A 25,527-nucleotide genomic window follows, 5' to 3' on the forward strand; every position below is an offset into this window, starting at 1 on the left:
AAACCAAATTTGGTATTTTCAAAAGGAACTCATGAAAACATCCCACAACAGGTCTATTTTTAGTGAGTATTACTACCAATTATCCATACTGTTCCCTTTACTTTACTACCCTGCTTTTCAAATTCAGTCATTCACCAAGTCCTATTTTTTCATTTCCTAGATACCATTCTGAACTTCCACTGCTGTAGTCCAAGCTACTGTCTTCTCTTATCTGGATTGTAGCTGTTGTGATCCTAATTGGTGTCCATGAATCCACTGTGGAATCTGTAATTAGGAGAAATGTAGAAGCTATAATATTTCCCATGTAACAGTATTTAATATTCTACCTAACTAAAGTAGCTCAATGTGTACTTAAAATTTTTTTTATTATGTAGATTTACATACTGATCTATAGGAAATTGTAGTTTCTTGGTTTTCTAAATAAGGTCTGTCATGTTACTGAGTGTCTGGATAGATAGGTAGTTAGATATAGAGATAGGGTAAATATCTGTCTACCTACATTGTGTGCAGTACATTTGTCCAGGGAGGTCCACTAGAGACTCTGCACTCAAGGTCTTGTTAGGAGTACCCTCTTTTGCATGTACCACATTGTTTGTACAATCAGTCCAGGCACTGTGAGCCACCCTTATCAGTTAAGGAAAGGTGGGAATTCTTTGCTGGCAGGGCTTTCTAAAGATAGTATCTTCAAACCTGTTATGTTAACCCTTTTCTGCACAGTTAACCTATTGACTCTAGTTGGAGATTGCTGGTGGGTCGGGGCAGAGATAAGTTTTTACAAATCATCTTTCCTACCATGCTTTGGGAGTCATAGATTTAAGGGAATAATCTGAAATTCAAACAAAACCTGTTAAGTAGAAAGATGTTTGTTGCAGCACTGTTTTTTATTATTATTATTATTTTTGTAGATAATTATTTTTCATCGAAGGGTAGTTGACATACAGTATTACATTAGTTACAGATGTACAACACAATGATTCAACATTTATATACATGATAATTCTAGCTACCAGCTATCACCATACAAAGTTGTTACAATATTTTGATTATATTCCTTATGCTATACATTACATCCCGGTTACTTACTTATTTTACAATTGGAAGTCTGTACTTTTTTTTTTTTTTGAGAGGGCGTCTCTCATATTTATTCATCAAATGGTTGTTAACAACAATAAAATTCTGTATAGGGGAGTCAGTGCTCAATCATTAATCCACCCCAAGCCTAATTTTTGTCAGTCTCCAATCCTCTGAGGCATAACGAACAAGTTCTTACATGGAGAACAAATTCTTACATAGTGAATAAGCTACATGGTGAACAGTACAAGGGCAATCATCACAGAAACTTTTGGTTTTGATCAAGCATTATGAACTATAAACAATCAGTTCAAATATGAATATTTGTTTGATTTTTATACTTGATTTATATGTGGATACCACATTTCTCTCTTTATTATTATTATTTTTAATAAAATGCTGAAGTGGTAGGCAGATGCAAGATAAAGGTGGAAAACATAGCTTAGTGTTGTAAAAGAGCAAATGTAGATGATCAGGTGTGTGCCTGTAGACTATGTGTTAATCCAAGCTAGACAAGGGCAATAAAACATCCATGGATGCAGAAGATTTCTCTCAGAACAGGGGGGGTGAGGTTCTAAGCCTCACCTTTGTTGATCCCCAATTTCTCATCTGATGGCCCCCCTGCAACTGTGCCTGTCTTAGGCTGTTCCTCCTTTGAGGAATCTTACCCACCTCTGGCTAACCAGTCATCTTCCAGGGCCATACAGGGAAATGTAAAGTTGGTAAGTGAGATAGAAGCCATATTGTTTGAAAAGGTTAGCTTTTTGCTTCTTTGCATATTTATGCCCGGTGGCTTCTATGCCCAGCATTTGTCTTGAGGTATCTTTACCACTTGGAGGAATTATGATACTTGGTAAATTCGATATGACGCACGAATTCTATTTAAGAGTTGTAATTACGAAGGAAGAAGAAAAGCTATAGAAGTAGCAGGTGGAAAAAAACATGGGAAGATTGATTATTTCTTTGACATATCTTCTTGTACAGTAACTTCAGCATGCATAGGTTTTAAAATACTAATTAAATTGCACACACACATTAACATAATAGCAGTACAGTTACATAACCAAAGCAGACCTATAATTACCAGCCATCTCCAGTGAAACCAAGAAAACCAGTTAGGCACCTTAGGCATTTGTGAAAACGTATCTATGATATGGTGGATATTGTCCAACTGAACTTGAACAGTCTGAGAGAAATGAGACAAAACAATCCATTCGTGGGGACTGTTCACATCCCATATGTTCTTTTAACAGTAGATAGTCTGTAGTTGTAAGATTTTGTAGAGTTACAACTTGAACTTCTCCTAATTCTTGGTTGAGTTCCAAAAGTATAGATCCAGTCAAATTTGTTGTTTTACTGTATGCACAGGCCAGCTTAGATGTCTCCTTCTTCATTCCCATGGCAAGTCCAGGAACCGGTGGGATGAATGCAGGTACAACTGTACCAGCGCCTGGATCTTTGTTGAGGTTTTTTGATGATCATCTTCTGGTATGACTCTTCCAGAGAGTACTGATGTTGGAAGTTCTTCTTCATATCGTATCTTATTTCATTTTCTGGGTAACCAAATTAGGCTTTGATCCTCTGTATAAACACAAACAGACTGCCCACGCTTTGATATGCCCTTTATACCATTGTGTAGGACTCATTGGAGGTCACCACACAGGAACAGCTTTTTTTTTTTTTCGTAAGAGAAAGGAATATTATCAGAAAAGTGTACCTCCATAGCTGATCATCTGACACCATTTAAGTGATCAAAATTAAGGATATTTAAAGCATGTGTTAAAAGTTGATTTACAGTTAGTTTTATCCCATCAGGGAGTAATCCCCCTTTCCTTTCTTTTTTTCTTTTTTTCTTTTTTTGTTATGATTAATCTACACTTACATGATGAATATTATGTCTACTAGGCTCTCCTCTATACCAGGTCCCCCCTATAAACTCCTTTACAGTCACTGTCCATCAGCATAGCAAAATGTAGAATCACTACTTGTCTTCTCTGTGTTGTACAGCCCTCCCCTTTCTCCCACCCCCCCATGCATGCTAATCTTAATAGCTCCCTTCTTCCCCCACCTTATGCCTCCCTACCCACCCATCCTCCCCAGACCCTTTCCCTTTGATACCTGTTAGTCCATTCTTGGGTTCTGTGATTCTGCTGCTGTTTTGTTCCTTCAGGTTCTCCTTTGTTCTTATACTCCACAGATGAGTGAAATCATTTGGTATTTCTCTTTCTCCGCTTGGCTTATTTCACTGAGCATAATACCCTCCAGGTCCATCCATGTTGCTGCAAATGGTAAATGGTAGGAATTGCCCTCTTCTTATGGCTGAGTAGTATTCAATTGTGTATATGTACCACATCTTCTTTATCCATTCATCTATCGATGGACATTTAGGTTGCTTACAATTCTTGGCCATTGTAAATAGTACTGCGATAAACATAGGGGTGCATCTGTCTTTCTCAAACTGGATTGCTGCGTTCTTAGGGTAAATTCCTAGGAGTGGAATTCCTGGGTCAAATGGTAAGTCTGTTTTGAGCATTTTGATGAACCTCCATACTGCTTTCCACAATGGTTGAACTACTTTACATTCCCACCAGCTGTGTAGGAGGGTTCCCCTTTCTCCACAGCCTCGCCAACATTTGTTGTTGTTTGTCTTTTGGATGGTAGCCTTCCTTACTGGTTTGAGGTGATATCTCATTGTAGCTTTAATTTGCATTTCTCTGATAATTAGCGATGTGGAGCATCTTTTCATGTGTCTGTTGGCCGTCTGTATTTCTTTTTTGGAGAACTGTCTGTTCAGTTCCTCTGCCCATTTTTTAATTGGGTTATTTGTTTTTTGTTTGTTGAGGCGTGTGAGCTCTTTATATATTCTGGATGTCAAGCCTTTATCAGATCTGTCATTTTCAAATATATTCTCCCATACTGTAGGGTTCCTTTTTGTTCTATTGATGGTGTCTTTTGCTGTACAGAAGCTTTTCAGCTTAATATAGTCCCACTTGTTCATTTTTGCCGTTGTTTTCCTTGCCCGGGGAGATGGGAGATATGTTCAAGAAGAGGCACTCATGTTTATGTCTAAGAGGTTTTTGCCTGTGTTTTTTTCCACGAGTTTAATGGTTTCATGACTTACATTCAGGTCTTTGATCCATTTTGAGTTTACTTTTGTATATGGGGTTAGACAATGGTCCAGTTTCATTCTCCTACATGTAGCTGTCCAGTTTTGCCAGCACCATCTGTTGAAGAGACTGTCATTTCACCATTGTATGTCCATGGCTCCTTTATGAAATATTAATTGACCATATATGTTTGGGTTAATGTCTGGAGTCTCTAGTCTGTTCCACTGGTCTGTGGCTCTGTTCTTGTGCCAGTACCAAATTGTCTTGATTACTATGGCTTTATAGTAGAGCTTGACGTTGGGGAGTGAGATCCCCCCTACTTTATTCTTCTTTCTCAGGATTGCTTTGGCTATTCGAGGTCTTTGGTGTTTCCATATGAATTTTTTTGAATTATTCCAGTTCATTGCAGAATGTTGCTGGTAATTTGATAGGGATTGCATCAAATCTGTATATTGCTTTGGGCAGGATGGCCATTTTGACGATATTAATTCTTCCTAGCCATGAGCATGGGATGAGTTTCCATTTGTTAGTGTCCCCTTTAATTTCTCTTAAGAGTGACTTGTAGTTTTCAGAGTATAGGTCTTTCACTTCCTTGGTTAGGTTTATTCCTAGGTATTTTATTCGTTTTGATGCAATTGTGGTTGGAATTGTTTTCCTGATTTCTCTTTCTATTGGTTCATTGTTAGTATATAGGAAAGCTACAGATTTCTGTGTGTTAATTTTGTATCCTGCAACTTTGCTGTATTCTGATATCAGTTCTAGTAGTTTTGGGGTGGAGTCTTTAGGGATTTTTATGTACAATATCATGTCATCTGCAAATAGTGATAGTTTAACTTCTTCTTTACCAATCTGGATTCCTTGTATTTCTTTGTTTTGTCTGATTGCCGTGGCTAGGACCTCCAGTACTATGTTAAATAGCAGTGGGGAGAGTGGGCATCCCTGTCTAGTTCCCTATCTCAGAGGAAAAGCTTTCAGGTTTTTGCTGTTCAGTATAATGTTGGCTGTGGGTTTATGATATATGGCCTTTATTATGTTGAGGTACTTGCCCTCTATTCCTATTTTGCTGAGTTTTTATCATGAATGGATGTTGAATTTTGTCAGATGCTTTTTCAGCATCTATGGAGATGATCATGTGGTTTTTGTCTTTCTTTTTGTTGATGTGATGGATGATGTTGATGGATTTTTGAATGTTGTACCATCCTTGCATCTCTGGGATGAATCCCACTTGGTCATGGTGTATGATCCTTTTGGTGTATTTTTTTTATTCGGTTTGCTAATATTTTGTTGAGTATTTTTCCATCTACATTCATCAGAGATATTGTTCTGTAATTTTCTTTTTTGGTGGGGTCTTTGCCTGGTTTTTGTATTAGGGTGATGTTGGCTTCATAGAATGAGTTTGGGAGTATTCCCTCCTCTTCTAGTTTTTGGAAAACCTTAAGGAGAATGGTATTATGTCTTCCATGTATGTCTGATAAAATTCTGAAGTAAATCCATCTGGCCTGGGGGTTTTGTTCTTTGGTAGTTTTTTGATTACCGCTTCAATTTCCTTGCTGGTAATTGGTCTGTTTAGATTTTCTGTTTCTTTCTGGGTCATTCTTGGAAGGTTGTATTTTTCTAGGAAATTGTCCATTTCTCCTAGGTTTCCCAGGTTGTTAGCATGTAGGTTTTCATAGTACTCTCTAATAATTCTTTGTATTTCTGTGGCGTCCGTCGTGATTTTTCCTTTCTCGTTTCTGATTCTGTTGATTTGTGTTGACTCTCTTTTCCTCTTAATAAGTCTGGCTAGAGTCTTATCTATTTTGTTTATTTTCTCGAATAACTAGCTCTTGGTTTCGTTGATTTTTGCTATTGTTTTATTCTTCTCAATTTTATTCCTTCTCTTATCTTTATTATGTCCCTCCTTCTGCTGACCTTAGGCCTCAGTTGTTCTTCTTTTTCCAATTTCGATAATTGTGACATTAGACCATTCATTTGGATTGTTTTTCCTTCTTTAAATATGCCTGGATTGCTGTATACTTTCCTCTTAAGACTGCTTTTGCTGTATCCCACCGTAGTTGGGGCTTTGTGTTGTTGTTGTCATTTGTTTCCATATATTGCTGGATCTCCATTTTGATTTGGTCATTGATCCATTGATTATTTAGGAGCGTGTTGTTAAGCCTCCATGTATTTGTGAGCCTTTTTGCTTTCTTTGTACAGTTTATGCCTTTGTAGTTTGAAAAGTTGGTTGGTAGGATTTCAGTCTTTTGGAATTTACTGAGGGTCTTTTTATGGCCTAGTATGTGGTCTCTTCTGGAGAATGTTCCATGTGCACTTGAGAAGAATGTGTATCCTTTTGCTTTTGGATGTAGAGTTCTGTAGATGTCTATTAGGTCCGTCTGTTCTAGTGTGTTGTTCAGTGCCTCTGTGTCCTTACTAATTTTCTGTCTGGTGGATCTGTCCTTTGGAGTGAGTGGTGTGTTGAAGTCTCCTAGAATGAATGAATGCATTGCATTCTATTTCCTCCTTTAGTTCTGTTAGTATTTGTTTCAGATATGTTGGTGCTCCTGTATTGGGTGCATATATATTTATAATGGTTATATCCTCTTGTTGAACTGAGCCCTTTATTATTATGTAACGTCCTTCTTTATCTTTTGTTACTTTTTTTATTCTGAAGTCTGTTTTGTCTGATACCAGAATTACAACACCTGCTTTCTTCTCTCTGTTGTTTGCATGAAATATCTTTTTCCATCCCTTGATTTTAAGTCTGTGTATGTCTTTGGGTTTGAGGTGAGTCTCTTGTAAGCAGCATATGCATGGATCTTGCTTTTTTATCCATTCTATTAGTCTTTGTCTTTTGATTGGTGCATTCAGTCCATTTACATTTTGGGTGATTATTGAAAGGTATGTACTTATTGCCATTGCAGTCTTTAAGTTTGTGGTTACCAAAGGTTTAGGGGTAGCTTCTTTACTATCTTACTGTCTAACTTAACTCGCTTGTTGAGCTATTATAAACATGGTCTGATGATTCTTTATTTCTCTCCCTTCTTATTCCTCCTCCTCCCTTCTTAATATGTTGGGTGTTTTGTTCTGTGCTCTTTTTAGGAGTGCTCCCATCTAGAGCAGTGCCTGTAGGATGCCCTGCGGAGGTGGTTTGTGGGAGGCAAATTCCCTCAAGTTTTGCTTGTCTGGGAATTGTTTAATCCCTCCTTCATATTTAAATGATAATCGTGCTGGATACAGTAGTCTTGGTTTGAGGCCCTTCTCTTTCATTGCATTAAGTTTATCATGCCATTCTCTTCTGGCCTGTAGGGTTTCTGTTGAGAAGTCTGATGGTAGCCTGATGGGTTTTCCTTTGTTCGTGACCTTTTTTTTCTCTCTGGCTGCCTTTAATACTTTGTCCTTGTCTTTGATCTTTGCCATTTTAATTATTATGTGTCTTGGTGTTGCTCTCCTTGGATCCCTTGTCATGGGAGTTCTGTGTACCTCTGTGGTCTGAGAGGCCATTTCCTCCCCTAGGCTGGGGAAATTTTCAGCAGTTATTTCTTCAAAGACACTTTCTATCCCTTTTTCTCTCTCTTCTTCTTCTGGTACCCCTATAATGCGGATGGTGTTCCGTTTCAATTGGTCACTCAGCTCTCTTAGAATTCTTTCATTCCTGTAGATCCTTTTATGTCTCTCTGTATCAGCTTCTCTGCGTTCCTGTTCTCTGTTTTCTAGTCCATTAATGGTTTCTTGCATCTCGTCCATTCTGTTCTGAAGTCCTTCCAGAGCTTGTTTTATTTCTATATTCTCCTTCCTTAGTTCTTGCATATTTCTCTGCAAGTCCATCAGCATGGTTATGACTTTTGTTTTGAATTCTTTTTCAGGGAGACTGGTTAAATCTATCTCCCCAGGTTCCTTCTCAGGGGAAGATGTAGCAGATGCCGAAGCTGTCTGGGTTAGTCTTGTCTGGATCAAATTATTTTGCCTTTTCATGTTGATATGTGCTATTGACTGTCAGCTTGGAGAGGCAAACTTTCCACTTGCTAGTGGCCTTTCTTTACTGGGACAACTGCAAACCCTAGTGGCTTGTGTTGGGCAATTGTGTGTATACTGTGTCTTTGTGTCTTGCCCGCCGGTATGGAGGAAGCTCCCTGACAGAGGGCATGGCCAACCTCAGGCTGCTTCTCTGCTATGGCCGCGCCCTGGAGGGGTAATGGACGGGGGGCCGTTTGGCTGTTTACCTCTGTGAGGGGTCTCAGAGCTGTTGCCCAGGGGGTTAGTGCGCCCAGGTTTCCCTGGAATTTCCAGCTGCTGGACTGTGACCTGGGTTGTTTCTGTCCAGCTGTTGCGTCCCTGTCCCTTTTAAGACTTTCAAAAAGCACTCGCTTTTCTTTGTCACAGGGTCATCAGCTTCGGGACTCGCTCAGAGGTCTTGATGCCCTGTTTCCCTAGTTTCCAGCCCTCCACGCATGCACTGTGTCTGCACTCTGGTGCGGGTGATTGGGGCTGGGTGTTTAGCAGTCCTGGGCTCCTTCTCTCTCCCCACTTGACTCCTCCTCCCGCAGGGAGCTGGGGTGAGGGGTGCTCGGGTCCCGCTGGGCCGGGGCTTGTATCTTACCCCTTTCACCAGGTGCTGGGCTCTCACACGTGTGGATGTAGTCTGGCTTTTGTCTTGTGTCTTCTGGTCTCTCTTTTAGGATTAGTTGTATTTGTTGTATTTTCAAAAATATGTATGTTTTTGGGAGGAGATTCCCACTGTCCTACTCAGTCCACCTTGTTGGCTCCACCCCTGCAGCACTGTTTTTAATAGGAAGAAGTTAGGACCCCTTGAATCACCAATGGTAGGGGAATAAATATATTACTTGTATATCCATTTAATGGAATATTAGGTAGTCATGAAAATAATGTTCATGAAAACCTTTCATGTGGAAAATTGCTTTTGTATAATTGGAAGAGTTACTATTTTGTAACACAGGGTACTAAAGAGTAATTAGTATCTTCACAGTACAGATGTCTGCCAGATATTCTTAGTTCTGAAATTTGTGAATGTCCTTAAAACACAACTTCTGTCACAAAAATGTAGAAAAATATAAGAAGTTTGCTGTCAAGGAAAAAATTTTTAATTTATTTAAGTGTAATGAATATTGCAATAAACCCTAATGTACCCATCACACAGCTCTAACAGTTATCAGTTTTAACAGAAGTTTATTTGTAAGGAAATTTAAATAAATTTCATTAAAACATGTACACTGCATTGTATTATTAGAGTGGTAGCAACATACAATGAACTTACTATATACATACATAAGTTTACAGTTATTGGGAGCTTGTTTTTTATGGCAAAGAGTGCCATTCATTTTCATGATTAATATCATTAATTGGGTTTATTTGGGAGGATCTTTTTTTTTGTTTGGGGTTTAGGGTAACTATGAGTTTTTAGATATACAACTACAGATAAGTAAAACCCAAATGCGAATTGGATGGGTAGAAATCATATAAGTTTCTCTCATTTAGCAGCACTTTAGCAAATGATAATTTTATTGTGTCGTCAACCTTTAGGGTCTGTTGAAAATGCTTGAAGTTATAAACATGGAAACATCTTTGAATGCCAGAAGTTACTAAGGTGTCATCTTAATTGTTGAATATAAAGTATACAGAAAAAAGACTGGAAGAAAACAAATCTGAATGTTGGTATTAGTTGTCTTTGGGTAGTAAGTAGAACTATGGGTGGAATTTTTTAGTTACGAATTTTTTGTATGTTAGCATTTTTCTTTACTGTTGGCAAAATTTTGGATTCATGACCAGTGGTATAAATGGAAGAAAGAGAAATTACTTCTTATCACTATTTTATGGAAATACGTGTCTTTTTTTATATAAGGCATATAGATTGGCATTGGGGGAAAGAAAAAATAGAAAATTACTATAATTGAAAGAAAACTTGGTAAAAGTCAGATTCTTAAATGGTTGCATAGATTTGCTGGAAGACTATGTTATAAATTTGAGGGCCAGCCTTATAAGGTATAGACTTAATAAGACTGCATCTGTTACTGTTTTGGCAGCCTTGAGAATAATACACAAATAAAAGATGTATGAGAATGATGTAACATAATTTATTGGAATCACTGAACACTATAAAAAATGGCAGTCATGAGTAATCATTTGTAAGACAGTAGGGGACTCATTATACCATATGCCACTCTGATTAGGTTGAGACATATGAACCATTTTCCTAGAGAATATTCCTCTTTACACATGCAAGAATGTGCTCTCTCTGCTCATGCACACTTTCGTGCTCTCTCTCTGACACACACACATGCACACACACACCTTACATGTTTTTGGACCATTCTTTTGGGACAGAGATATTTAGTTGAGTGGATATTCAAGTTCTGACAAAAGGCAATGTAACTTAACCACCCGGTGTCTCAATTTCCTTCTTTAAAATGAGAACAATATGTGAAAATTGCGGAATAGCCTACTATAAAATACACATATATGTGTATGTATATATACATACCTTTATACATATGTTGTATACATATATGTGTGTAATGTGTATATATACATACCTTTGTACATATGTGTAGATCTAGATATGTGTAATATATAGAGATTGATTGGTTTTAAAAATAGTACATTTTTATAAGGCTGAAATTAGAGGGAGAGGAGTTAGTTATGTTACTGCTGTATTAACGTAAAGAAATTAGGCATTGGAATATATGCCATTCTACCTGCCAGGAACTTTTAATCTCAGAAAGATGAAAGAGAGTTTATATTATATATATAACATATGCCAGTGTTTATTGAGCACTTCTTTTTTAGTACACATATATTGTATACTAAGTGACAGGTTTGGTTCCAAGCTCTTCATATATGCTTGTTTTACTCTAACAAGTACAAAGCATGTGCTTTTATTGTCTCCATTTTATATATAATGAAGCTGAAACATGGAGAGGTTAAGGAGTGTGGCCTTGCTTATACAACTTATCTATCTCTGTGCATGTTTTTTTTTAATGAAAGAAAAATTAGCTGTCAGACTTTTTTTATAAGAATAAAATTGAAATGAAATTACTCTCATTCTCTAAGGTCATGATAGTATAGAGAAGCAAAAACCCAACATGCTTTGCCTCTGATGGCAAGCTGTATTTCCTTGTATGAATAATTTAGTCTCAGTATGTCTGAACCTTTGCTTATAAGGGTTACAACCAAAGTGTTTCATGTGACTAAGTATCTTAGAGGTAAGGTGAGGTATTACTTAGAGTGCTCTATATTAGACCAGTCTTCTCTTTACCACAGGCTTACGTAACTGAATGTATAGACAAGATTCAGGAACCTGGCTTTCTGTGCTTATTCTTTTCCGTCATTCTAGGTGAAATATATGAGATGTTGTATGTATAACACATTTATATTTGTATGTATAGATAGATGGATAGGTGTATATGGCTCAGGATTAGGTTAGTGAAACAATAAAGTGCAGAAACAGACTGATGTTCATATGGGAATGTGATAGATGATGACCAGAGAGGTATTTCAGATCAACAAAGAAAGGTTGAATTTGTGAGAAATTGCTGATGTTTTCCTTTGGAAAAAATTATAGATATATACACTTAAATTCCACATTGATTAAATTTCCAAATGTTAATATTTAAAACCATTAGAAGAAAAAGGAGGAGATATCTTTATTAGATTTATAGGAGAGAAATGTTATTTGAAAATAAAGAAATTGGGCTGCTTTTGTGATAGCTCATTGAACATTATTCATTTAGTACTGTATATGAAAATAGATGTGTTCTGCTTATTAACCATGTTAAAATTAAAATGAATGTTCAAAGACAACAATCAGAAGTAATTTTGGAGTGCTGAACAGTGTAGACTTCTTGAATTCTTTTTGTTTCCTATACTTTGAAATGCATTAAAAAATTTGTGAAAAAGAATGATTTAAAATGGAGTATTTTATCTTGTTGAAATAATTTCTAACAATATTACAGTATTTCTGTTTTTACCAGAGTTCTCTGCCTTATCAGGCATAATGTGAAAAGTATTAATAGAAGAAAGACCTCAGTATTTTGTATAAATCAGTTTATCAGATGAAATATGAAAAGTAACAATTAAAATCTAGAGTGAATTAAAATATTTTCAGACTTAAAGTTACAAATTTAAAAATTTGGTGATACCTTAGCCACAGTTTAATTTACTATTAGAAAGGTCTGAGTGAACAAACTCATTTCTTTTAATTAACTGGTATTAAACTTTTGAAGACATGCTTCCTAGATATTTTGATTTTGTTTTGACTATCTGCCAAGAAAGTTAAAGACTTAAGGTAATTTAAAATGATATAATGTAAAACAATTCCTCATCATAAAAAATGGTGGTATAATTATAAGTAATATTGACTAACCAGAACTCATAATATATACAAATACATGCATCTTTTTTCAGACTTGCTGTGTTTGGAGGCCATACTTTTATAACAGTTTTGAGTGAGTTTTTGAGTGTTTGTGAAAGAGAAGGAGACAGAGAGAGAGAAAATTACTAGGAGGGGCCATGACAAACTGTTCTAAAGGGTCAAATGGTGGCCTTCACTTTGTTTTCCTAAAACTTTACTTCATAGAATAGGGTATGATTGATCTCTAATTTGGGTAGTGACATCTCTTGTTTTGTGAAGTTTTTGGTTTACAATAAATTTTAGGAAACAGTTTAGTAAGAAGAGTAGCACAACACAATTAGGAGACAACTGGTTGTATTCTGAGATGATGGGTATTCTTTAAGGATGGCATGGTCTTTATATTGGCTTTTATAATTTCTTATGGAAAAGTGTAAACATTGTGTAATAATTTAATGAATTATGGTGAAATTACATGTTCTTCAGAAAATATCACCTCTTATAATTGACCAGATCTTTGGATAAGCATCAGAAATGACAGTATGATTCCATAAAATATTAAAATCTTTAAAATGTATTTGCTACAACAGGATTCAGCAAATGACCTATTTTTGCATGTAAAAAAAAGAATAGTAATACTTTGGGACATGTGAAATTAAAATTTTAGTGCCCATAAATATACAGCTACTTTTGCAGTGTAATGGCAGAGCTATGTAGTTGTGACAGAGAACATATATGGCATTCTCATCATTTTGTACTACTTTTAGTGCACTACAAACTTCAGTGCTGTAGGTACAACTTAACCGTGTTTTGAGTGCCATATGTACTGACAATCTGCAATATTTATTTTTTTATACCACTGCATATCCATCATGTCAAAACAAGAAAAGGAAAAAAACAGACTGAGTGACATGCTTTTAAGGCACCATGGAGCATATGTTACTTTGTTTATTAAATTAGCAAAACATTGTTTTTTATTCTGTAGTGACACTGTAGCTGTCATAGAATACAATATGTATTATTGACACTTCTACACCAGGCCATACAACTCTCAACTCTCAGTTTTCTTAAAGTAACAGTCAATTTAAAATGGAATATCTCCTCACAGCCTAACTTCTTCATAAAAATAAAAATTGAAGATGAAGCTGCCACCAAAAATAAGTTTCTGAGTGGCTTGTTAGCCAAACAAGGAGAGCCATTTACTGATGGGTGACTTAATTAAATTGTGTTTGATTGCAGCAAAGAAATGTGTTCAAAGAAAATAAACTTGTTTTAGAGTATTAACTTTTTGGAAGGAACAGTTGACAGGAGTCGAGGACATTTGAAGCAATGCTAATCGTCAATTAAAAAATAAAGCAAGTGATTTAGAGTGGGTTCTTTTGACTCTCAATGAGTTGACAGATGTTATTGATCCTATTTAATTGTTTATTCATGGGGTCAGTTCCAAGTTTGAAGTGGCAGAACAGTTAGCCTCCATGAGTAATCTGTAGAACAACTACAAGTGGGAATTTTCAAAGTTGAGAAAACACTAAGTATAATCTGAAGTGGAATGTGCTAAGATGTACTATAACTGATGGTGATAAAAATGTGTGAAATAGAAAAAGTCTAGTTGGACAAATTTATAAAGCTTGTAAAAATTGAAAGTATTTAAAGCCAGTGGTTATTTGTTGTGTTATTCATCAGCAGATGTTTTGTGGAGAATATTTGAAATTATAATGTATTATTGAATCGGTACTGCCAGTGTTAAACTCATTTGCTGTCAAGGACTTAGTATCAGTTGTATGCATTTTGTTATAAGGTGAATATCCTATTTGGCTTAGTAGTGAAAAAATTTCATTGCAATTTTTGGACTTTAGGACTGAGATTGAAATTTTTCTGAATGAAGAAGAGATGAGGACAGCCCTCAACTACTGTTATCAAATACCTATAGGCTTTGGAAATTAGCTTTTTCTGCAGCCTTGGAAATGCTTTAAAATGAGTTTAACTTAAAATTACAGGCAAAATAGTGCTTACATGGGAAATTAGCTGCAGTAAAGTCATTCCAGAGGCAACTGGTATTTGAATCACAAGTAACGTCAAGTTGCTTTAAACAGTTATGCTGTCAAAGTGAGATCATCAGTCCCACATGAATTTGCATGTACATGTTTTCCAACATGAAACTATAGTTCCAGCCACATTTTTTAGACATTGATGCAAGTGCAAAGAAAGTTTCCGTATTTCAAAATCTATTTAATTGTGCACTTGAGAAACTTCTGCCTAACCTTCAGTTGAAAGTGATGATTAAACTGCAATGTAATGACATACTGAAAGGCAAATATCAAAAGAAGAATCTGAAGACTTTTATAACTGCCTTCAAAATAATGAATATACTCAATTAAAATCATATGCTTGTGGGGTGATATAAGTAATTAGCACTACCTATCTGTCAGAAAAGACATTTTCAAAGATATATACATAAAATCTGATCAGCATTATCAGATGAGTGTTTGTAATAGATTCTGATGAAATTCAAATGAAGTGAAATGTTGTTCTTAACCCCAAAATTCCATTCTTTTCATTAGCAGACTTGCATGTTATAAAATATGCTCCGTTACTGCTGTATCTTGAATTTTGTCAATAATAAAAGCTTGGGAGAAGTTTTTTTCTCTCTCTTTATATAATTACATGATTTTGCCTATTGGCTTGCAATGTAAAACACTTAATGATCGGACATTTACAGAAAAAATCTTTGGGCCCCTGTTCTAAAACAGTGCTCCTCAGACGTGAATGTACATAACAATTACCTGAGGATCGTGTTAAAATGAAGATTCTGATTTGGTAGGTCTAGTGTGGGATACAAGATTTTGCATTTCTTATAAATATTTGAGGTGATAACAGATGCTGCTGATCAAAGGGCTGCATTTTAAGAAACAAGGATCTAGTATTCAAAGTTAGATTTTTAAATAGACACATTAATAGACTTAACAGATGTTAAGCATCTGTTATGTGCCAGGAGTTGTACTAGACGCTTTTACAAATATCGCCTCTTTAAAATATCATAAAAACTTATTAGAAGGTATTAAGTATTATAGCAAGATTGGGACCTCTAGTAAGGATTTTCTGTTAGAAACATGTTTCATTTTGTTTTTTTCCCTGAGTGTATAGCTTCCTCTAGAACCTACAAGGTTGATATCCTAGGGAAAGCTATGTCTAAGAAATAAAAATAGTGGGAAACAAATTCCACATTATTAGCTGGTTCAAGTCAAAGTGGGGACTGATGTCTTCATCTTCCCTGCTAAATTTCAGTACGCCATCAATCAGTTACCAAACCAAAGAATAAACATGGAATAGCACATATGTGCTTGGTAACATTTTCTCCCACTCTCTTTCTTGCTTGTCTTTTATTTTTATAATCATGTCTTTAGAACTAGAAAGTTAAAATTTTGGAGTCCAATTTATTTCTTTCTTTTTAAAAATTATTTTTAAAAATTATAAAATATACATAACATAAAACCTATTATTTTACCCATTTTTAGGTGTACGGTTTAGTGGCATAAATCCATTCACATTGTTGTATTCCTTCATTATTTCCAGAACTTCCTGTCCTTCTCAACTGAAACTGTACCCATTAAGCACTAATTCTCCATTCCACCATGCCCCTCAACCCCTGGCAACTACAATTCTACTTTCTTTCTGTGAATTCAATTATTCTAGTAACCTCACATACATCATATAAGTGGAATCATGCAGTATTTGCCCTTTTATGTCTGGCTTATTTCACTTAACATAATGTCTTCAAAGTTCATTTGTATTGTAGCCTGTGTCAAAATTTCCTTTGTTTTGAATACTGATACTCCATTTTATGTATATACCACATTTTGTTCGTTCATTCTTTGATGGACACTTAGGTTGCTCCCACTTTTTGGCTACTGTGAATAATGTTGCTATCAATCTGGATGTACAAATTATTCTAGTTTTTGAATTCAGTTCTGTTGGGTATATACACAGAAGTGGATTTCTGGTTCATGTCGTAATTCTGTTTTATGTTTGAGGAACTATCATACTACTTTCCACACCAGCTTATATTCCTATCAGCAGTGCACAAGGGTTCAAATTTCTCATCAGTCATGCTTGCTGTTTTCTGTTTTTTCATAAAAGCCACCCCTAATAATAGTGAGGTGATGGCTCGTGGTTTTGATTTGCATTTCCCTAATGACTAATGATGTTGAGCCTGTTTTTATGTGCTTGTTGTTCAGTTGTATATCTTCTCTGGAGAAATGCCCATTCAAGTCTTTTGCCCATCTTTTAAATTGGGTTGTTTGATTTTTTAATTAAATTATTTATTATGCCTCCTAGTATCATTTAAACCATTCTGTTAGATTAGGCAGGATAAATTTGAGCTAAATGAGATAGTAACAGTCTTTAAAAACTGAATAAGACTGAGTTTAAATCCAAAACTTAATAAAGAACATATTATGACATTGCTCTCCATGCTTATCTTTATTATATATTGGTTTTTAAAAAGGGGGAAAGATGTAGGGGATGTGAATAACAAAGTAAGTCCAGCTCTGCATTCATCTCATTCTGTTCAGTTTCTATAATAGATAGATCCACTAGAATTTGTCCACCAGTTTCCTTTGTTGCCAATGTCTCAGATGTTCTGTCCTCCATACCTGGTAGGGAGCATTTTGCTGGGTGGCACAGCTTTAATTGCCACTGGAGTGGCTAGGTTTAAGTTGTATTTTGATAAAATCTGAAGAATATCTTCTGGAATTGTAGTTAGTTCTGGAGGTGTAGGGGTTCTGAACAGATTTTCCTAAGAGCAGATCATAGGAGAGGAAGGATCTGCAAAATTCTCAAAGCACTCATCTGATTTTAAAACTAATGACGTACAGTCTTTCATTTCCAAATCATTTGATGAACCATTTGTTTTTGATAGTGCATAATTCGTGGAAACCAAACCAAACTGTTATTCAAAGAAGGAATTTTCAAACTGGGACTGCAAAATGTAGGTGCCAAGGGGGAATCTGTATTCTCATCATTTTTTTCTAACTGCTGGATTATGGGGCCAGGAGTGGCAAAGAAATTATCATTGGTCATTGGTGCCATTCCTGTGGCTGTCTAACTTTTAAGTCCTACTGTGTCATCTTCATTTAAACACATAGTATATTCAGATATACCGAAGTGTTCTAGTTTAGGAGTTACACACTCAACATCATCCATCTTTAGTGTACACTTTGGAGTTTTTAGTACTTTAACTAGTAATTGTTTGAAAGAAGGAGTTAAAATTTTTGGCTCTTCATTAAGGTTCTTTATTTCCTGTGGAGGGTTTGGTGGAACTTGGGATATCATGTACCGCTTGAGTCCAAAATCTGAAAGTTGTCGACTACGTGGAGACTTCTCAGAAACAGAACTCCTTTTAACAGCAGGATCAGACGGATCATCCACAGCAGGCTTTTGAAGATTTTCATGGTTAGTGGACTCTAGTTTAGAGTCAAGGACTTCTTGCTCATCCACTGAATTTATCTTGGCACATGGATTATATATCCACACTTCTGGAAAAATTCTCTTATTTTCATGATATCCATTGTATTTTTTTTCATCAGTATTTTTGTTGCCTTTATGAAACCAATACTTTCTTGACTTTCCAAACTTGCTTTATCAAGAATAATATTGACATCATCCTTTAGAGTCTGGACTTCTGAATGAAGGTCATGTAAAATCCTCATTGGGTAACCTTCAAAGTCACTTTCTTCTCCGTCCAGTGCTTGCTGCAGCCGGGATGTCTCTGGTCTAGGGTGCTGGCCAGAGACCACAGCTTCCCACAGAAACTTTGGATTACATCCATGGGGTCGGACTGCTTAGCCAGGTCTGAGGCTGACGAGAGCCTGGTGGTACCCATGTTCAGTGCCCGCCATTAATTTGAATCTCTGGTTGCCAGAAGCAGACAATCTCTGGTTGTTTGATTTTTTTGGTTGTTGTTGAATTGTAGGATTTCTTTATATATTCTGGATATCAGTCCTTTATTAGATACATAAGTTGCAGTGTATTTTCTCCCATTCTGTAGCTTGCCTTCACACTTTCTTGATAGTGTCCTTTGATGTACATTTTTAAATTTTGATGAAGCCCAACTTACCTATTTTTTCTTTTATTGCCTGTGCTTTTTGCTTTCAGATCTAAGAAATCATTGCCACATCCAGTGTTGTGAGGCTTTTCCTGTATGCTTTATTCTAAGAATTTAATAATTTTAGATTTTATGTTTAGGTTATTTGATCCATTTTGAGTTAGATTTTATATATGGTGTTAAGGTAAGGGTCCAGCTTAATATTTTTGCATGTGGATATCCAGTTTTCCCAACACCATTTGCTAAAAAGACTGTCCTTTCCCTATTGAATTGTATTGGTGCTCTTGTTGAAAATCATTCAACTATATTTGTGCAGGTTTATTTCTGGGCTTTCTATTTTATTTCATTAGTTTATATGCTGGTTTTATCCCAGTACCATATACTTAAATATATATTTTTTACTTTTGACAAAGCCACCAAGACTATTGGTGAATGCAGAATTTTGCTTTTTTGTTTTTCTATGTAATAAGACAGGAAAAAAACAAATGGGGGGAAAAATTCTTAACTTCATACCATATACAAATATTAATTTAGAATAAATTATGGGCCTAAACAGAAAAACAATACTTAAAAGGTTGTATTTTTTTGCTTGGGGGAGTGCAAAATTTTCTTAGAATAGAAAAATAATTACCATAAACAGAAAATTTAGATAATTTTCACTTCACCAAAATTAAACACTTCTGCTTATCAAAACACCTTAAAGAAAATGGTGGCAAAATCAAATACTTAGAGAAAACTTTTCTGTTTTACAATGCTTCCCATCTAGAATACGTAAATAATTTCTACATCTCAGTAGTAGCTCAATAAAAAATAAGGTCATAGACCTGAAAATATCCTTAACCACATCAACAATAAAGATATACAAATAAACTGATGAAAAGCTGGTAACTTCATTAGCAATCAGAGAAATGAAAATCAGAATCAAAGCCTGGTAGCACTTCCCTCTGCTATAACAGTTAAAGATAAAAAGACTTCAACATCAAATATTGGCAAGCATAAAGGAGTGTAAAATAGTACAACTACTTTGGAACTTTGGAGTAGTACAAACTACTTTTAATAGTTTCTAACATAAAAGTCTTATTAGTCTCTTACTTTCATCTGTATAATTCATTCAGTTTATATTGACATCTCAACTAACCACATACATATTTTTTGTTTCTGTGTATATAAAGATATATATATATATGTGTGTGTGTATGGTTTTTTTCTTAATAGGTGCAATGGATGAGCTTCATAGTCTGGATCCAAGAAGGCAAGAATTACTGGAAGCTAGATTTACAGGAGTTGCAAGTGGGAGCACTGGGAGCACTGGTAGCAGTGTTGGAGCTAAAGTGAGTAAAATTACAATCTTTATTTGGCATTCTTTCCTTGTTTCAAATAATCCAAAATATATTTTGTAAACATATATGGTTAATAGCAAATTACTACTACAATTTTTATAATATATAACCAAAATTCAGTGTTTACAAACCTGATTTCTAATACAGCTTAACATATTTCAGGGGCATTATGTTATAATACAGCATAATAGGTTTCCAGGGTAGAAAGGAGTTTGTAGATTTTACCACCTTTACCCATTACATAATCTTTACCTTTCCTTTCCTTTGTTTCTTACTTGTCCCAGCACTCATGTTTCTATCTGTGTATATTCCTATCTATACATTAATCTACACTTCTAACTCCTGTATAAAACTTGGTTACGCTTCTTACTCCTGTGTGAAACTTGTTAGTGTATCTGTTAGGCTTTCTAGTAACAGATAGCAGGTTGTCTTCAACTTCCCACTACCTCACACTGCAGTGTGAATTTCTTATACTTTTTCTCTTATGGACCTTTGTGAGCATGTATTTAAGTACATCCCGAAGAGCAGAATTCCTAGGTCATAGGGTATATATAGACTTAAATTGAATAAATAGCATGAGATTACTAGTCAGAACAGTTGTACAAAACTAATCTGCACTTCCAGCATGAGTATTCTATATCTCTACATCCCAGAAACTTTTGGCGTCATCCAGATTCCTCATTTTTGATAATCTAACAGGTATAAAATAGTATGTCATTGTTTTGTTAGTGCCACCAGTTATTCTGGGCATTTGTTCTTATGCTTGTTTGCTTTTCGGGAGTCTTATAAAGTTTTCTAATTCTTTGCCTGTTTTTCTATCAGAATTACTTTCTTTTTCAAACTGATTTTTTCATGTTCCTTGTATATTCTACATATTAATTTCCATGTTATGTACAGTGCAAGTAACTTCTACCATTTTGTCATGTCAGTTAATTTTGTCGATGATATCCATCATTGTGCAGGATCATTGTACAGGACTCTATAATTTTGTTGTACTCAAACTCACCAGGTTTCCTTTATGGTTTTGACTCTTGGTATACTAAGAAAAACAGTTGTCATCATTAACCAGTCTGGGTTTGATAGAACCTTTTGACATTTTTACATTTAAGTTATTTTACTACTAATTATAACAGTTAAGAATAAAGGTTTAATGAAAAACACCTTTATTATACATTTTAATAAGAATTTGAACATACTGAAAATTTCTTTGTATCAAAATCTTGGCATACAAATATCATAAAAAAACTAAGGATATTGTTGTACACCCTTTGAGCATAGTGAGATGTCCAGGTTCTTGTTGCAGAATGCTAGATGATGAAGTCCTTCAGTTGAACAACTGATGAGAATGCCGTGTTTCCTTTTTTTTCCATAGTATGTTGGACAATTCATTGACCTTGAATTTGAGAAAATTCATGTAGGATAATGTCATTAGATGACACAGAAATATTACTTACATAAATGTCACCATCATTAGTTTTAGAGTCTAGAGGTCCTGTTATCTCTTTGTGTTTATTTTCTGATTTTTCTATTAATTATAACATGGCTCCCGCTGTTATTTTCTTCTCTTGACCAGCTTGGGTGGAAAGTGAACATTTCTTCCTTTTCAGCTGGAGTCAAAACCTAAATTCAAACTAAAAAGATTTTGCCTCTAATCTTTTACACATTCTTGAAAGATGATGCAGTACTCTGGGCAAGGTAAGATGATGACTGAAAGAACATAATTTCACTATTGCATCATCCTTTCAGATCATTAAATCTTCATTATTTTTCTATTTCTACCATAAAAAATTACCACAAAGTTGCTTAAAACAACACACATTTTTTTTTTCCTGAGAGGTCATCTTTCATATTTATTGATCATATGGTTGTTAACAACAATAAAATTCTGTATAGGGGACTCGATGCACAATCATTAATCAACCCCAAGCCTAATTCTCAACAGTCTCCAATCTTCTGAAGCATAACGAACACGTTTTTACATGGTGAACAAGTTCTTACATAGTGAATAAGTTCTTACATGGTGAACAGTGCAAGGGCAGTCATCACAGAAACTTTCGGTTTTGATCACGCATCATGAACAATAAACAATCAGGTCAATTATGATTATTCATTTGATTTTTATCCTTGATTTATATGTGAATCCCACATTTCTCCCTTATTATTATTATTATTATTATTACTTTTTTTTAATAAAATGCTGAAGTGGTATGTAGATGCAAAATAAAGGTAGAAAACATAGTTTAGTTCTGTAAGAGGGCAAATGTAGATGGTCAGGTGTGTGCCTATAGACTAAGTATTAATCCAAGCTAGACAAGGGCAACAAAACATCCACGGATGCAGAAGATTTCTCTCAAAATAGGGGGTGTGAGGTTCTAAGCCTCACCTCTGTTGATCCCCAATTTCTCACCTGATGGCCCCCCTGCGACTGTGCCTGTCTTAGGTTGTTCCTCCCTTGAGGAATCTTACCCGTCTCTGGCTAACCAGCCATCTTCCGGGGCCATACAGGGAAATGTAAAGTTGGTAAGTGAGAGAAGCAATATTGTTTGAAAAGGTTAGCTTTTTACTTCTTTGCAGATTTATGCCCTGTGGCTTCTATGCCCAGCATTTGTCTTGAGGTATCTTTACCACTTGGAAGAATTATGATACTCAGTAATTTCGATATGAGGCACGAATTCTACTTAGGGGTTGTGATTATGAAGGAAGAAGAGAAGGTATAGAAGTAGCAGGTGGAAGAAAACATGGGAAGATTGATTATTTCTTTGACATATCTTCTTGTAGTGTAACATAAGCGTGTATAGGTTTTATATTACTAATTAAATTGCATGCACACATTAACGTAATAGGAATACAGGTACATAACCAAAGCAGACCTACAATTACCAGCCGTCTCCAGTGAAACCAAGAAAACCAGTTAGGCACCCTAGGCATTTGTGAAGACTTATCAATGATATGATGGATATTGTCTAACTGAATTTGAATATTTTGAAAAAAATCAGACAAATTAAAACAACACATTCCTGGGAAGTGTTCACATCCCATATGTTCTTTTAACAATAGATAGTCTATAGTCGCAAGACTTTGGAGCACTGCAGCTTGCACTTCTCCTAATTCTTGGTTGAGTTCCGACAGTAGAGATCCAGTCAAATTTGTTGTTTTACTGTATGCGCAGGCCAGCTTAGGTATCTCCTTCTTCATTCCAATGGCAAGTCCAGGAACCGGTGGGATGAATGCAGCTACAACTGCAACAGGACCAGGATCTTTGTTGAAGTTTTTTGATGATCATCTTCTGGAATGACTCTTCCAGAGGATGTTGATATTGGAAGTTCTTCTTCATAGCTTATCTTAATTCGTTTTCTGGGTAGCCAAATTAGGCTTTGATCCTCTGTGTAAACACAAACAGACCCTTTGCCCACACTTTGATATGCCCTTTATACCATTGGAGATCACCACACAGGAACTGCTTTTTTTTTTTTTTAAGAGAAAGGAATATTATCAGAAAAATGTACTTCCATAGCTGATCATCTGACACCCTTTAAATGATCAAAATTAAGGATATTTAATGCATGCATTAATTGGTGATTTGCAGTTAGTTTTATCCTATCAGGGAGTAATCCCCCTTTTCATTCTTTCTTTTTTTTTTTTATCTTCAATCTACAACTACATGAAGAATATTATGTTTACTATGCTCTCCCCTATACCAGGTCCCCCCCACAAACCCCCTTACAGTCACTGTCCATCAGATAGCAAAATGTTGTATGATCACTACTTGTCTTCTCTGTGTTGTACAGCCCTCCCTTTTCTCCCCACCATTATGCATGCTGATCATAACACCTCCTTTCTTCCCTCCCCTTTTCCTTCCCTACCCACCCATCCTCCCCAGTTCCTTTCCCTTTGGTACCTGTTAGTCCATTCTTGGTTTCTGTGATTCTGCTGCTGTTTTGTTCCTTCAGTTTTTCCTTTGTTCTTATATTCCACAGATGAGTGAGATCATTTGGTATTTGTCTTTCTCCACTTGGCTTATTTCACTGGGCAATACCCTCTAGCTCCATCCATGTTGTTGCAAATGGTAGGATTTGTTTTCTTCTTATGGCTGAATAATATTCTATTGTGTATATGTACCACGTCTTCTTTATCCATTCATCCTGATGGACACTTAGGTTGCTTCCAATTCTTGGCTATTGTAAATAGTGCTGCGATAAACATAGGGGTGAATCTGTCTTTTTAAAACTTGATTGCTGCATTCTTAGGGTAAATTCCTAGGAGTGGAATTCCTGGGTCAAATGGTAAGTCTATTTTGAGCATTTTGAGGAACCTCCATACTGCTTTCTACAATGTTGAACTAATTTACATTCCCACCAGCAGTGTAGGAGGGTTCCCCTTTCTCCACAACCTCACCAACATTTGTTGTTGTTTGTCTTTTGGATGATGGCGATCCTTACTGGTGTGAGGTGATACCTCATTGTGGTTTCAATTTGCATTTCTCTGATAATTAGCGATGTGGAGTATCTTTTCATGACAACACACATTTTTTATCTTACAGTTCTGTAGGGTCAGAAGTCTAACATGGGTCTCACTGGGCTAAAATCTGCCTGGCTGAAAGGTGTCTGCAGGACTGCATTTCTTTCTGGAGGCTCCAGGGAGAATCCTTTTCCTTATTATTCCTGCTTCTAGAGGCTGCCTATATTCCTTGGCTGGTGGTCTCCTTTCTACATCTTCAAAGCCAACAATGTTGCATTTCTACTACTCTTTGAAAGTCTTATGTTCATCTAGTTACAGCCTAGAAAGTTTCCTCCCTTTTAAGTCCTTATGTGATTAGGTTGGGCCTACCCCATTCTGGATGTTCTGCTATAATTTCCCCAACTTAATGTCCTTACCCATCATCACATCTGCAAAGGCCCTTTTGCTATAAGAGGTAACATTTACAGCTTTTGGGGATTAGGGTGTCAGCATCATTGGGAGACCATTATTCTGCCTATCATACCATAATTCCTCCATTTTCTTTTATTTTAGTGGTTTTTGTTTGTTTTAGCATAGTTTGTAATAATTAATCAACAGTGATGAGTAATGACGATGTAATTCCTAAGGTGGTGTAATAGCAAAATATAAGAAAAATATGATCACTGAGATCCCATAATGTATTTTAGATTTATTTAAGAGTCCAGTGGATATCTGGTATTTAATTGCTAAGTAGAACATCCTTTTATTTTTATTTTTATTTTTACTTTGCTATCATTAATGTACAGTTACATGAACAACATTGTGGTTACTAGACACCCCCTATTATCAAGTCCCCACCACATACCCCTTTACAGTCACTGTCCATCAGAGTAGTAAGATGCTATAGAATCACTACTTATTTTCTCTGTGTTATACTGCCTTCCCTGTGTACCCCATCCTACATTATATGTGCTAATCATAATGTCCCCTTTCCCCCCTTATACTTCCCTTCCCACCCATCCCCCCCAGTCCCGTTCCCTTTGGCAACTGTTAGTCCATTCTTGGGTTCTGTGAGTCTGCTGCTGTTTGGTTCCTTCAATTTTTTTCATTGTTCTTATACTCCGC

At 35.8% G+C, this 25,527-nt stretch overlaps 1 protein-coding gene and 1 pseudogene across 1 annotated transcript in view; one reads left to right on the forward strand and one right to left on the reverse strand.

The window, feature by feature from the left end:
- TLK1 (tousled like kinase 1) overlaps positions 1-25,527 on the forward strand; it is a 192,191-nt gene that overhangs the window by 36,614 nt on the left and 130,050 nt on the right. Inside the window, exon 2 of the mRNA XM_037022905.2 lies at positions 19,841-19,956. Coding sequence (XP_036878800.1) covers positions 19,841-19,956 — 116 coding nt within the window. The remainder of the gene's footprint in view (positions 1-19,840; positions 19,957-25,527) is intronic.
- LOC140845068 (spindle and kinetochore-associated protein 3 pseudogene) lies at positions 12,260-19,812 on the reverse strand (annotated as a pseudogene).

Source organism: Manis javanica, chromosome 12, assembly GCF_040802235.1.
Source record: "Manis javanica isolate MJ-LG chromosome 12, MJ_LKY, whole genome shotgun sequence".
In the NCBI taxonomy this organism is placed as follows: domain Eukaryota; kingdom Metazoa; phylum Chordata; class Mammalia; order Pholidota; family Manidae; genus Manis; species Manis javanica.